This window comes from Mustela erminea, chromosome 10 (assembly GCF_009829155.1).
Source record: "Mustela erminea isolate mMusErm1 chromosome 10, mMusErm1.Pri, whole genome shotgun sequence".
Classification (NCBI taxonomy): Eukaryota; Metazoa; Chordata; class Mammalia; order Carnivora; family Mustelidae; genus Mustela; species Mustela erminea.
The window spans coordinates 83,407,964-83,420,399 of record NC_045623.1 but is presented as its reverse complement, the minus strand read 5'-3'; the positions used below and the strand labels follow the sequence as shown (position 1 = coordinate 83,420,399).

The window sequence follows — 12,436 nt, the reverse complement described above, 5'->3', positions numbered from 1 at the left end:
ACTCCATCCAAAGCAGACAGAGGGGGGGATGAGAAACTCCCTGGGGCCACATCCTTTCCACCTCTATTGGTGAAGACAAGATTCTGAAGTTCCCATAAGGGACCAGGACCCCAGGAAAACACAGACTTGTATAGACTCCCAGAGGAATACTGCACCCATGTTGATCTTTACTGTATTATGATTATAAAACTGTAACATTGTGCTGTGAATACTCCTGTTATCCCTGCACTGCCTTCCAACTTGTTACCCTTAGACCCACTTTCAGTAGAGTCAAAGTCAAAGTATCCTCTTAGAAAATGGGAACATTAGCCTCTGTCCAAACCAGACTTGGGATCAGTAAGTATTTCCAAGAATGTGGGATATATAGAGGAAAATACCTGGCTTGGGTCTAATTGAAAACTGTTTGTGCTAGAGCCAGTGGGGTCCTCTGGGGGCTAGACAGTGTCCTGTACACTTTACCCATGCCATAATCTAGCTAACCTTGGAAAACACTCCCATTTCAAAACACTCTGAAATACTGGATAAAACATAAGGAATGTTTTATATGCATAGCTGAGCTTACAAGAAAGAAAGATATGTCCCCAGGGGACAAAAGCAAAGAGGAGACTAGAAAATCAGAATATTAACTGTGTGAGTCAGTACTGCAAACAGTCCAGCGGTGGTGGGAGGTGGGGGCACTGTTTGATGGTCTGAGGGACCAAAGGGCTTAGGTATTAACAACCACTTGGGTGTAGGAGGAAGGCATTGGGTCCACATGAAACACAGCATTAGGAATGAGAACCTCCATAAACGTGGGAAAGGGAAAATCTTTCATGAATGGTAGACTAAGAAAAAAAAAGAAATCAATTAGCAGCACAGGCTGATGACAAGAAGCCAGTCTGTAGTCTAAGCATTGGAGGGAGGGAAAAATAGGCTAATCTCCTAAGATTTTTGTACCCACAAGCTGGTCTTCACACAGACACAGGACTCTGTGGGCCTGTGGGCCTACACAGCCCAGACACCTCCCTGTAAATTAAAAATGAACATGAAATTGTCCCAAACCAAGAATAGTCCAGCAGAAACAACTGCAAAATATTTTCTGAGGGACCCACTCCTAACTCAGACTGTTCAAGATTCTCACAGATAAAGTTCCACTGAAGGGGCGCCTGGATGGCTCAGTGGGTTAAAGCCTCTGCCTTCAGCTCAGGTCATGATCCCAGGGTCCTGGGATCCAGCCCCGCATCCTGCTCTCTGCTCAGCAGGAAACCTGCTTCCCCCTCTCTCTCTGCCTGCCTCTCTGCCTACTTGTGATCTCTGTCAGTCAAATAAATAAAAAAATTTTTAAAAAAAAAAAGTTCCACTGAAAATGAGTTCACACCAGACCATGTGGTACACTATGTCTGACACAGCCCCTAAAGATCTCTACCTCCTGGCATTAACACCCTCGTGTAGTTCCTCATCTTGACTATGAACTAGACTTACTACAACGAATAGAACATGGACTGTCACTTCTGAGATTATATTACAAAAAGACTATGGCTTCCACCTTGAGCACTCTCTCTCAGAGTCTGCTCTGGGAGAAGCAAGCTACTATGTTACGAGTAGCCCTATGGTGAGTCCCACATGTCAAAAAAACTGATGACCCTGGCCAATAGCCAGTGAGCATCCGAGGCCTGCCAACAGCCATGTGAGTGAGTGAGTTAGAAGATACTCCTCCAGTCAAGCCTTGAGACAACTACAGCCCTGGCCAACACCTTGACTGAAGCCACGTGAATCACCTGACCCAGAAGGCACCCACCTAAGCTGCACTCAGATTCCTGGCCCACAGAAATGCTGAGATAATAAGTATTTGTTGTGTTAAGACATTACGTTTGAGAGTAATAGATTGTGTAGCAATAGACAACTAACGCAAACTGAGATAGAAACAAAAACTAAGCTTTATTAAGTGAAGTCATTGAGAATGCAAGCTTTATCTGTTACTGCAGCTAGTGTTTCCTTAGCTAAAATAGATTAGCTTTTAAACTATGTTTAAAATTTCTGGGGCGCCTGGGTGGCTCAGTTGGTTGGTTAAGCCTCTGCCTTTGGCTCTGGTCATGATCCCAGCGTCCTGGAATCGAGTCCTGCATCAAGCTTCCTGTTCCACGGGGAGCCTGCTTCTCCCTCTGTCTCTGCCGCCCTCTCTCTCTGTCTCTCCTGAATAAATAAATAAAATGCTTCTTAAAAATAAATAAACTATGTTTAAAACTTCTAAAACTTAAAACGGAAAACATAAGGAGAGAATAAAAGTTTTGAAAAGAAGCTTAGAAAGCTTTAAAAGGAACCAAACCAGATTTCTAGAACTGAAACAAAGTCAAATTAAAAGCACAGTTAATGAGTTAAATAGGAGATGACACACAACTGAAGAGAAAATTGGTAAATCAGATGATACATCTGAGGAACTCACCCAGAAGGCAGCACAGAGAGGCAAAGAGATGGAAATTATGAACAACAGGTTAAGATGCACGTAGGAAAGAGTAAGAAGGTCCCACATACAACTAATAGGAGCTCCAGGTGAGAGGCTAGATAGAACGTAGAAGCCGCAATATCTGAAGAGTTAATTAGACTGATGGAGAACTTTGCAGACTTCTGACTTCACGCATGACAGAGTGACAGGCAAGGCAGCTATAAAGCTGACAAAACTGTCAAAGACAACCACTTCATCACTCTGAAAATCAATCAAAGGTATACAACAAAGAAGCGTAGACCTGAAAGTGACGGAACAGCGGGAGTCCGTGGCGTCCTTGCCTGAGGCTGTTCCCATTACTCAAATTCCCAGTTCCATCCCTTGCAATAGTTCAGCCAGGGTGAGACAGGCTGTGAAAACCAGCTGCTTCACTGCCATTGCCAAAAGGGGCTCACTTAATTTGGAACATAGTTGTATGGTATCAAGAACTACACAGGGGGTGGGGTACAGAGGGAAAACTAGGGGGAGAACAGGAACACAGCAAGGCAAAGCTGAGATTGCAGCACTGTTTGGGGCAAGAAATGGACTGGCAGACTAGGCAGGGATGTAACAGAGGCATTCCAGGACCTGAGATAACCAGAGAAGATTTGATGAGCGTTCCACATATGCTGGGTTGAGCAGAGGTGAGTGCATGCCCAACAGAGACAGAGAGGCCTCGAACTGCCCACACCTCTCTGGCCAGTGGAGCTTGTGTCCATGTGTAGCAGTGACAAGAGAGAGCCTGGAAAAAAGTAAAATCCAGGGTAGGCTGAAAAACAGTCTGAAGTTTGTACTCCCTAGTCCACACATAGAACCATAAGCAGAGAGAAGACTTTCTGGCTCAAGGTTTTGGGACACAAGCTCTGGCTGAACACTAAGCTATGCAGACACAAGGGCAAACCCCCTAGGAAACCAGGCTTAAAAATAAAAACAAGAAAGAAAAAAAAATGGTGAATCTATCAGAGGCCACATTTAGCAAAGAAGACCGATTTCACAGATTTAGTCCAGGGATCAACAAACACATAAACAAAGCAATAGCAATCTTCAAGAGGTAAAGTAAGAACTCACAACTCTATGGCCAACTGATCTTCGACAAAGCAGGAAGTGATATCCAATGGAAAAAAGGCAATCTCTCCAACAAATGGTGCTGGGAAAACTGGACAGCCCCATGCAGAAGAATGAAACCAGACCACTTTCTTACACCATACACAGAAATAAATTCAAAATGGATGAAAGACTGAAACGTGAGACAGGAAACCATCAAAATCCTAGAGGAGAACACAGGCATCAACCTCTTTGACCTTGGCCACAGTAACTTTTTTTTTAAAGATTTATTTATTTATTTATTTATTTGCCAGCAAGAGAGCGTGAGCTCAAGAAGGGGGAGAGCAAAGCAAAAGGAGAAGGAGAAACGGACTCTCTGCTGAGCAGGGAGCCTGACTTGGGGCTCAATCCCAGGACCCTGGGATTATGACCTGAGCAGAAGGAAGACACTTAACCATCTGAGCCACCCAGGCACCCAGCCATAATAGCAACTTCTTACTAGACATGTTGCCAGAAGCAAGGGAAACAAAAGCAAAAATAAACTACTGGGACTTCTTCAAGAAAAAAAGTTTCTGCACAGCAAAGGAAACAATCAACAAAACTAAAAGGCATCCTACAGAATAGGAGAAGATATTTGCAAATGACAAATATGCTCAAGGATTAGTATCCAAAATCTATAAAAACTTACCAACTCAACATCCAAGAAACAAATAATACAGTTAAGAAATGGGCAGAAGAAATGAAGAGACACTTTTCCAAAAAAGACATCCAGATGGCTAATAGACACATGAAAAGATGCTCAACATCACTCATCATCAGGGAAATACAAATCAAAACCATGCTGAGATACCACCTCACACCAGTCAGAATGGCTAAAATTAACAACACAAGAAACAACAGGTGTTGGCAAGGATGTGGAGAAAGAGGAACCCTCTTGCACTGTTGGTGGGAATGCAAACTGGTGCAGCCACTCGAGAATATTTGGAGGCTCCTCAAAAAGTTAAAAATAGAACTACCCTACAATCTAGCAAAAGCATTACTAGGGATTTACCCAAAGGATTAAAAAAAATACAGATCTGAAGGTGTACATGGACCCTAATGTTTACAGCAGCATTGTCAACAACAGCCAAACTATGGAGAGAGCCCAAATGTCCACTGACTGACAAAAATCAGTAAAGAAGACGTGTGTGTGTGTGTACACACACACACACACACACACATATATATAAACTATGGAATATTACACAGCTATCAAAAAGAATGAAATCTTGCCATTTTCAACTATGTGGATGGAGCTACAGTGTATTATGCTAAGTGAAATAATTCAACCAGAGAAAGACAAATACCATATGACTTCACTCATATGTGGAATTTAAGAAACAAAATAGATGAACATAAGAGTGGCAGGAAGGGGAAAGAGGGAGAGAGAAAAAAAATAAGAGACTCTTAACAGTAGAGAACAAACTGAGGGTTAATGGAGGAGGTGGGTGGAGGATGGGCTAGAGGAGTGTTGGGAATTAAGGAGGGCAATTGTTGTGATGAGTCCTAGCTGTTATATGTAAGTGATAAATCACTGACTTCTACTCCTGAAACCAATATTGCACTGTATGTTAATGAACTAGAATATAAATTTTTAAAGTTTTAAAAAGGTAAAATATGAATCCAAAGTCACTGCAATATATTACTTAAAATATTCAATATACAACAAAAAAAAATCATGACATGCAAATAAACAAGAAAATGTGAATGTCCTGAAACGTTTGATTTATCAGACAAAATCTGCAAAGCAGCTATTACAAATATGTTAAAAGAACTAAGGGAAATGTTTAAAGGTTTAAAAGAAAGCACAGCAACGACTACATGGATTAAAAAAAAATCACAACAAAAAGAATTTTTTTAAGAGCCAAATGGAAATTCTGGAGCTGAAAAGTACAATAACTGAAGTGCCCTTCTTTTTCACTAGAAGGGCTTAGCATCAAAAATGATCAGTAAACTTGATCAGTATAAATTATCCAATGTGAAGAATGGAGAGAAAAAAAGAATACAAATAAACAGAACCTCAGAGACCTATGGGACAATAACAAGCAAGGCAGTATACATGTGATAGAAATCCCAAAGGAAGAAGAGAGAAAGGGAGAGAAAAAGATACTTGAAGAAATAACAGCTCAAAACTTTCCAAATGTGACAAAAAACATTAATCTACAGATTAAAGAAGCTCAAGGTTAAATACAAAGAGATTCATAGCCAGATACATTGCAATCAAAATGTTGAAAGCCATAGACAAAGAGAAAATCTTAACAGCGCAAGGGAAAAACAATTCATCACACACAAAAAGACAGTAATATGATTAACAACCGGCTTCTCATCAGAACAATAAGCATCAAGGGAGTAGAATGGTATATTCAAAATGCTGAAAGTAAAAACTGCCAACCAGGAATTCTATATTCAGCAAAACTGTTCTTCAAAAATGAAGTAAAATTAAAGATGTTTCCAAATACATATAGACTGAAGAATTTGTTACAGACCTATCTTACAAGAAATATTCACGGAAGTTCTTCAGGCTAAAAGGAACGGATACTTAATGGTAACTCAAATCCACAGGAAGAGATGAAAGGGACAAAAAATGACAAACATAAAAGACTCTGTAAATATACTCTTCTCCTTTTTTCTCTCAACTTCTTTGAAAGGCACAAAATTTTACAAAATTATTATTATAACATCATCATTACTTTTTATAATAATTGTTAGATTTAGAACATATACACAGGAAAGGTACATGACAATAATAGCACAAATGGGGAGAGGAAAAAAAAAAGAGATACATTGGAGCAGGGTTTCTATATTTTATCAGAATTAATTAGATTTAATCAGTTATGATACATATTATAATTCCTAGAGCAACTCTAATAACTCAAATAATATAGTAAAAAGGAATTAATAATAAAGAAATTCAAATGGTACACTAAAACATTTATTTGATACAAAAGACAGCAAAGAACGAACAGAGGAAAAACAATGACATGATACAATCCAATCATATCAATAATCACATTAAATGTGAATGAACAAAAAAGACTCATTCAGAAGGCAGAAATTGTTAGATTGGATTTTTTGAAAAAGTGCAAGTAGGTTGAAAGTAAAATGAAGAAAAAAGATGTACCAGCAAACACTAACCATGAGAGAATTTTGCAGATTTGATGAACAGCATTAATCTTCAGATTCAGGGAACATACACACATATCATAGTGAAACTGCAGAACACCAAAATCAAACACAAGATCTCAACAGCAATCAGAAAGAAATGAAAACTTTCCACAAAGACAATTAGATTGATTGCAGACTTCCCAAAGGCAACAACAGAAGACAGATGACAAAAGAATATCTTCAAAACGCTGAAAGAAAATAAATGTTGACCTAAGATTCTAAAATAAGCTGATTTATGTTAAATAATGAGGGTAGACTCCATTTTTTTTTTGTTAAAAACAAAGTTTGCTACTAACAGAAACTGACTGAAAAAATCACTAAGGAATATTTCAAAGGAAGGAATGACCTGTGAGAAGATATGGGGGAGGTACAAATGTGAGTCTATGTAATCAAGTACTAAGAGCATAAAATGTAGCAAAAATAATAAAGACTAACTTGGAGAGGTAAAAAGAAGGTGGAACTAAGATACCAGACAACACGTACAGGTTAGAAGGGAAGAGGTGGTCAAAACAGAAGTGTCCTAAGGATAGAAGAAATTGTCAAATTTAGACTTTGCTAAGTCAGATGTGCACATGAAAATTACAAGAGTAACTACAAGAATGAAACTAGAATACAGAACTGCCAAACAAAGCAGTGTGGGATTTGGTATTAAGAAAAATGAAGAAACTAATACAAAAGAAGGTAGCAAAGGAGTAGAAAAGCATCATCCAAAAAGCAGGAGAAATAGGGCACAAAATAAAACAACACAACACATCCGGGCATATCAGTAATCACAATAAATATAAATGTACTAAGCCCTCAAGCAATTGTCAAAGTAGATTTAGGATAAATTCCTTAAACTATTTACGAAAGACAAAGCTCAAACAGAAGGAGACAAAAAGCTGGAGCACACCTGTGGTGTCAGAGGGTAACTAGCGTGGCTGGAGTGGACAAAGGGAGGGAACAGCGTTAGGAGAGGGACTAACAGGGAGCAAGGGTTAGGTCACGCAGGGCTTCATAAGTCATAGCAAAGTCCTCTGTGTAAGGCAAGGGTTTTGAGTGAATGCAATTCTATTTTGAAATGATCGCTCAGGGCTGTGCTGAGAGAGAATGAATGGGAGCAAAGGCACATGCAGGAGACCACTTAGTGGGCAGGGCAATAGCTTGGAAAGAAGCCATGGTGATATAGACTGGAGTAATGACAATGGAGGTGGTGAGAAGTGCTTGGATCCTGGATATGCTTGGAAGGTGGGACCAACAGGATTTGCTGAAGGACTGGATGGGGAGAGGTGAAAAAAGAGAAAGGAGTCAAGACTGACTTCAGGCTTTTGGATCTGAGCTCCTAAAAGGATGAATTTCAATACACAGTTAGACACACACGCCTGGCAATTATGGAAGGATCTGGGGCTGGAGATACACATTTGGAAGTCATCAGGCCCTCAATAATATTCAAAGCCATGAGCCCGAGTGAGCTCACCTAAGGAGGGAGTGTCCAGAGAAGTCCAGGAATTAAACCCTAGAAAAATCCAGTGTTCAGATCCTGGAGAGTTGGAGAGACACCCATAGCAAGACGAACCATAAACATCCAGAGTGAGAATCTAAGAGAATCTAAAAGGTATGGAGTCTTCAAAGCAAACGGAGTATGGTGTTTCAAGAAGGAGAGAGCCATCATCTATGTTAGATGTTGCTGATGGGTCAAGTAAAACGAGGACTGAGCATTAACCACTGGGTTTAGCCAACAGACTAGTCTGATGTGAAAAGACAGCTGCGCCCGTCAGATTCCCTGATTCAGGAAATGTAACAAAGACCGCAGCAGCAAACAAGAGAAGCCAATCCGGACAGACTTCTGCATTGCTTTTTTGCATTGCTTTTTTTTTTCCCCAGCAAACAGTAAAAATAGCTAACCTTTCCTGAGTGCTGGCTATGTGCCAAGAACGCTATTACGATGCCTATTTTTAAATAGAGAAAGTGGGGCTCAAAAAAGTCAAATAATCTGTCCCGGGTCACTCAGCTGGTAAGTGGCTGAGCTAGAATCCCAGTCCATGTCATGCATGTAATCATGCGTGCCTCTGCTTAGTTAAGGGGAAAGACCACACTTAGGGAAGGAACTCACATTTATAAAGTACCAATTGAGGGCCAGGCATCTTGTGTTTGCATACATGTTCTCACTGAACTCTCGCAAAGGCCCTGAGATAAATATCATTACTACTGTCATTTTAAAGGTGAAAAACCAGAGGCTCTGCTGGGTCTCACTAACGGTCCCACAGGGGTGGTGACTGGTGGGGAAAGAGCTCAAGTGTGGGCATCTCTCAGACTGCATCTCTGCCTATCCCTCGTCTATACCACAGGCCTGCCCTTTGCACTGGGCGAGCTGAGACTATTCAGGCCAGGACATGGCTGGGGAACCCCAGAGACCTGATGTCACCCCTACAAACTCATCACTTTGAGGATCCTTGGTGGTTTTGAAGGATGTGACTGAGACAACCCCCCCAACACACACAGTCTGAATCAGCTCCAGAAATCCCAAGGCAGGCTTCCCAGCTCCCCCAGAACCAGACCTGTGCTCTGTCCAGGGGCTGGACCTCTGATTTTAAGGCATAGGCTGAGTATGAGAGTGAACCCCACTTCCCACCCTTTCCTTCAGTCGTGCTGGATGGTCTCTACCTGTCCGGTGGTGAGGGAACGGCTGTAGCCAGGGATGGAGCTCCGGGGATGGATCCGGGGTGGGACACAGCAGCTGGGAAAGAACAAAATTCCATATTCAGAACAGGGGTCTGAGAGAAAGGGGAATAACAGCATTGGGGTCCCTGAGCAGGTTCCATCCCTCAGAAAGGGATCCTCCCAGGAGACTTTTGGGTAAAGGTACTGTCCCAAAGAGGCACTCAGATTGGAGCAATCACCAGGGACCCCCTCTTTATGTGGAGCAGAGTGAGACTCCCCACTTGAACCCTAAGGAGGGAACCTCCCCCCACCAGGATCAGCTTCCCAGCCCAAGCCCTGGCCCTCCCTGTCCTTACTTGATCCGGGCCTGGTCCACGCTGGAGGAGCGGCGGGCGGTGAAGCGCCGGGCCATTGCTTTGGGAGACGTCTTGGGGCTGCCATCCGAGTCTCCGCTCTCCTCATCCCCCATGGCCTTGATGTAGCTGCCGCTCCTCATCCTGCGGCAGGGGATCTCCCCGTCCTTGCCCCCAGTGGGGTAACCCCCCCAGTCATCTTGCGGCACCTGCGGGGACAGGGGCTTCTGTCTCTCGGATGTGTCCCTACTACATTTAGAAGCCAGGACCCTCTGTCCCCACTGCCAGCAGGAGGCGCTCTGCTAGCTGGAGCAGGGCTGGCCCAGGGACAGGCAGAAGCAGAGCCAGAGGTAAGGTTTCAGACTGTCCCCTCCCTTACAGGAGATGCCTCATCATCTTTCATGGACTGCTTACTACTTAATTAAGGTGATATGCCAGGAGCCAAGAGGATGGAGATCAGAGGCCAAAGTGACCTCTGTTGACCCAGCCCAGCAGCGAAGTATCACGAGCCCCCACCTTTCACCTCTCTTCCTCCTTCCTCCTCTTAACCTGCCGACATCCCAAATCCTCCAACCCTTCCCCCCTTCCCTCTCTGAGGAACCACAGAGGGCTCTAAGCAGGCAAGTGCCATCAGATTTGTTTCAGAAAGAGTGCTCTGACGGTCCAGAGGGGGGATGCACTGTGTAGGGCCCGGAGCAGGGCAAGGGATGGAATGGCAGGAGGGAGACCAATTAGGAGGCTGATGCTGTTAGCCAAGCAAGAGATGATGAGCCTAAATTAAGACCATGACAATGAGGGGGACGAGGAGATGGAAATGAGGTGTTAAGGAGCATCAGTGAGTCTGATTAGACGTAGGGGGCGAGGGGGCGAGGGGGCGGGGAGGAGCCGCAGATGACTGGGAGGCTGCTGGCTGAGGACCCGGGGGATGGTGCTGTCGCTCACTAAGCCACAGAATCCCAGAGAAACAGGTTTGGGGGAGAGGTGATAGGTTAGGGTTGAGCATCTTAAGTTTGGCAGTGAAATACTGAGCAGGTGGTTGGGTGTTCGGTTCTGGAGTTCAGCGGCGGAGAGATCTGGGCTGGAGGCAGACACGTGGGAGTCATGGGCAGCAGCTGAATCCACAGGGGTGAATGAAACAGCCCAGGGGAAAGAGAGAGCGCTGGGGAGGGATCCACTGACATTTAAAAAGGGGACTGCAAAGAAAGGAAGAAAAGCCTATGAAGTCACCTGAGAAAGAGTGGGCAGAGGGGTAGGAGGGAAGTCAGGAGAATGCCATGTCATGGAAACAGGAGACAGTTCCAGAATAAAAGGAGTTGATAATGTCAAATGCCACAGTACATTCAGAGGTTAGTAATTCTGGCTCAGGAGCTAGATCCATGTTCAGATTTTCACCCCATCACTTCCTAGGTGAACTTGAGCAAAAATGATGACTCTCTCAGTTTCCTCGTCTGCAAACTGGTAATGGCAATTATGCCAACGCCCCAGAGCTGGTGGGAAGGATAAGTAAGCCAACATAGTGTGCCCAGCACATAGTAAGTCCCCAGTAAATGTTAGCTATTATTATTATTATAAGCATTGAAAGGTGCCTTTCAAGGAGAGCCCTCAAAAGACCACTGGAGACTACTGCCAGAACATTTTAGAGGGTAGGGGATGTGGATGTCACACTGTCTTCAAGGGGAGAATGAAAGGAAGTGAAGATGAAGAATCTATGCTCTAAGAGCTTGGGTATGAAGGGAAGACGGGAGATGGCAGGGGCTATGGAGGGAAGGAAGGACTTTTTAGGATGAGAGACCTGAGCATATTTCCAGGATAAGAGAAAAAGCCAGCAAAGACCAAGACAGTCTTTAAATGCGGGAAAGGATGGAGGTAGGGGATGGTCAGCTCAGGGGTAGAGGGGATCCTGAGGAGATGCGCTCAAGTCCTGCTGGAGGACTCAGCATGGGATGGTGATGAGTGGCCCTGGCTTTCTTTCTCTCTGAGCCAAGAAGGAAGGGAAAGAGGGTGGCTGGGGATCTAGATGAGTCTGTAGGTGGGCTGACAGGAAGGCGAGGGAGGCTGTGATGGTTGGCCCACACTAGGAAGAATGACGTACAAGCAGAGGCATGGGGAGAGGGCTGGGGCAGGTAGGGAAGATTTCCAACACCTGTTGTAAGGAACAGGTTGAATGGGGTGAGGATGGAGACTTTAAGACGGTCAAGAGCCAGAGAGAGCATAGAGTTCAGGGAGGGACAGTGACTATGGCGGGGGGGGGGGGGAGGGCTAGGTGAGGGGACAGAAATCAAGATGAGAACAGTGACCCAGGGATTGAATGGGGTCCCAAGATGGACAGAACCCACAGAGAGGGGCATGACTCAGCAAGGAGGCTGGAGCTCAGTTAGAAGATGGGAACACAGGGAGGAGACAAGACTCCATAAAGAAACAAGGGCTCTGGTAGGAGGGGTTCAGCAGAGGGTTGAGGGAGAGCTGGGGTCCAATGGGAGAAATAGAGTCTCAAAACAAAGAGGTTAAGGATCCAACAAAGACACCTAATCTGATGGGGGCAGCTTCCCCTGCTTTGGGGCACAGCCCCTGAAATCCGTTCCTTCCCCCACCCAGGGCTCTGACTTTGCAATCCTAAAATACCTTGAACCCCGGTGCCCTGAGGGATCATTCCCTTCTCTGCCTCTCTCCAGAGAGGAGCCCCGGGTGAGCAGAGAGGCAGGCCAGCAGATGGGACAGCCAGGGCACACTCTGC

The 12,436-nt window shown here is 44.2% G+C and overlaps 1 protein-coding gene across 6 annotated transcripts in view; it reads right to left on the bottom strand.

Annotated features, from left to right (window-relative positions):
* Positions 1 to 12,436, bottom strand: part of DLGAP3 (DLG associated protein 3) — a 63,165-nt gene that overhangs the window by 23,563 nt on the left and 27,166 nt on the right. For all 6 annotated transcript variants that reach the window (XM_032302271.1, XM_032302270.1, XM_032302268.1 and 3 more), the window contains 2 exons: positions 9,706 to 9,911; positions 9,353 to 9,425 (listed from right to left, as the gene is read on the bottom strand). In XM_032302271.1, the coding sequence (XP_032158162.1) occupies positions 9,353 to 9,425; positions 9,706 to 9,911 (279 nt within the window). The remainder of the gene's footprint in view (positions 1 to 9,352; positions 9,426 to 9,705; positions 9,912 to 12,436) is intronic.